Below are 2,487 nucleotides of genomic sequence, written 5' to 3'. Positions count from 1 at the left end.
CATTTACACCCCAAAGACAGCACTCAATTAAAAAGAAAGGGGGATATTACGGTTAATTTAACTAACGGACATAAAAACGTAGCGTGCTAATATCCCCGCTTTCACAGAGACCCACAAACCATTCTTAAGACCCTTTCCCCTTAATGTTAAAACGTTCAGACGGTTTTTGAGGACCGCAACCATCTTCTCTCCCCTACATCTGCATCAGTATCCAAGGACACTAACAGAAAGCAAAACAGGTTTGTTTTTTGTTTTTTTTTAAATGATTTATTCCCTCTAAAATCATAAGGCTCTACCATGTTCTATCTGCCAAAAGTGTGGGACTGAAATGTAAAGCACAGACCCATCTGCCCCACACGAGTGCAGCTACAGGTGATCGGGGAAAGAGTGTACTGAATGTTTAGCTATAACGCATCGGGGTCACCTCTGGCCGGATCATAAGCCAGTGTGTATATATTATTATTATTATGAAAGATAACATGTTTCACAAACACACTGTCCCGTAGAGCTGAAACAAAAGACAAATCACTATATTACAAAAAACAAAACTCCCGCATCATCCTTCTGTACACGAGGTCTTCTATCACGCCATTATTTTCCTGCCTGCTGGGCCTGCCGGCGCAGTAGGACATAGATCTTCTCCTTGATCCAATCTTTATTGTAGGGCTGGTAAGTCTGCGTGTCTGCGCGGTATCTGTACGGATAGAGGGCATTAAGATATAGAATAGCATTCCTTTGAAAGAGGCCATTTCTGTAAAGCGGTTGGACATGTAAACTCTTCGCGCATGGGGCTGGATTTGCCTCTGGATACAGCACACTTTGAACTGTCTTATGGATAGTGTAATCCGTGATGTAATTTCCAAAAACATTACAATAATTTAACAATGGATATACAGGACCAACAAAGCTCTTCCTGCAGGAGATGCTCTGTGGGTCTCGCTCCCTATAACGCATGATGAATTGGAGACTAAAGCCCATCGGAGAAGTCCTTTAATGATGCGAGCGGATGTCCAATATGGTTTTGCATAGAGTAAAATGAGCCGCAAATAACGGGCGACAGGACAGTGAAATACTTACACCAGACAGCTGAGGTCGGCCAGATCGTCAATGAAGTCAAACAGCTGACTGATGTCATATGTAATGGATGGACTGTTCGGATTCATTCGCTTCAGATGTTCTTCATACATCTTACAGACGCCTAAAAGACAGTAACAAACATGTTACACAGGCTCTAAAGCTTATGAATGAATTCTAATTACGTTTGTAGGTATAAGTTTGACTTTCAGGTTAAACCAGAAATCATTTTATGAATTCATTTGAAAAAAAGATATTTAATGCCGATTAAAATACTATGATTTTTTCCCCCAGAGTAGCAGTAACCATGCATGTGTGTGCGTATTATAATTATATATATATATATATATATATATATATATATATAACGGTATCGCATACCTTCCATACATTCATTCACAGATTCATAATCTGCATATGTTCTTCCTTCTGGCCTCTTGGTGGGCTGGACAAGCAAGATTGTATGAGACTGAAGAAAGAAAAAAATAAAAGGATTGAGAATGAGGACATTAGACACAAGCAACATTTAATGGCCGAAGACAGCACATAGGTTAACAGGAGGTCACGGACATAAAAAGCAACGTTACATTTAGGGATGTTACGCATACATAACGGTGTTAGGAAATCAAAGCCATGTTTCACAGGTAAATACACCTTGTGTATACTTGTGTTCACAGAATAAATCAATATATCTGCAGCAGAAACACTACTGTAATACCCCCCCCATTGTGGAGTTATTGATGGTTTCATCTCTCAATGGCTATGCAATCACCACTACCCCCTAAAGAAGCACTATACATTTACATACACCGACTCCAACACTATATATATCTATACACACACACACACACACACACACTCTGACACTAGAGCAGGGCTTTACAAACCATGGGTGCCAGATCTCCGTGATGACTAGAAACAACTTCCCTGGGCACAGGGTTTTGCAGGGCTGCAATCATGAATCCGGTGCAGTGGGTGCTGCGAGGCACCCAGCTGGGCCACATAATGTTCGCTAGGTGCCTCACGTCATTTGCTTCACCGGCCACCCGCAGGAAAAGCATAGTGTACGGGATTTAAGATATCAGAAGCTAGGCGGCGGTGTGGCAGGTGAGAGTAGTGTGTATATTCTGTAGCGCATGTGCATACACTGCCAGTGGCCATGCCAGCGCCACTCAACACCGCTCACTGGCCATCCATGATAACCGGTACATAGACAACGGTAGTGTACAGTGGTAGTGCCCCCGCGCAACGGCCAGCATGAGTGCACCAGTGAGCGCACACTGCGATGCGCACTGGCAAACTACACTTACAATGTATTCTTACGTGCAGTGGATGGGTGCGCAAGGGTGCCCTGCCAGCGAGCAAGGGTGCGCACGCATGTCCATTGTATATATTTATCTGCATACAGCATAC

At 43.1% G+C, this 2,487-nt stretch overlaps 1 protein-coding gene across 1 annotated transcript; it reads right to left on the bottom strand.

The window, feature by feature from the left end:
* Positions 1–591: 591 nt before the first annotated feature.
* LOC149284646 (enhancer of rudimentary homolog) lies at positions 592–2,135 on the bottom strand. Its single transcript, XM_089496288.1, has 4 exons — positions 1,962–2,135; positions 1,456–1,543; positions 1,078–1,198; positions 592–694 (listed from the first exon to the last, which is right to left on the bottom strand). The coding sequence occupies exons 1-4, from the start codon at positions 2,133–2,135 to the stop codon at positions 592–594; spliced, it is 486 nt and encodes a 161-aa protein (XP_089352414.1).
* Positions 2,136–2,487: the final 352 nt, after the last annotated feature.

Source organism: Sceloporus occidentalis, unplaced genomic scaffold (assembly GCF_023333645.1).
Source record: "Sceloporus occidentalis isolate IW3139 unplaced genomic scaffold, rSceOcc1.0.p SCAF_89, whole genome shotgun sequence".
In the NCBI taxonomy this organism is placed as follows: Eukaryota; Metazoa; Chordata; class Lepidosauria; order Squamata; family Phrynosomatidae; genus Sceloporus; species Sceloporus occidentalis.
This window is presented reverse-complemented; position numbering and strand designations above follow the sequence as displayed.

Bases quoted from the DNA above. Each gene is read 5' to 3' on its own strand.
- LOC149284646 (XM_089496288.1), bottom strand. From the start codon at position 2,135: ATGCTTTTCCTGCGGGTGGCCGGTGAAGCAAATGACGTGAGGCACCTA. The intron at 1,199-1,455 runs GTATGCGATACC...ACTGTCTTTTAG, and splicing joins TGTGAATGAATGTATGGAAG to GCGTCTGTAAGATGTATGAA. The intron at 695-1,077 runs GTAAGTATTTCA...CTATCCGTACAG, and splicing joins GCCGACCTCAGCTGTCTGGT to ATACCGCGCAGACACGCAGA.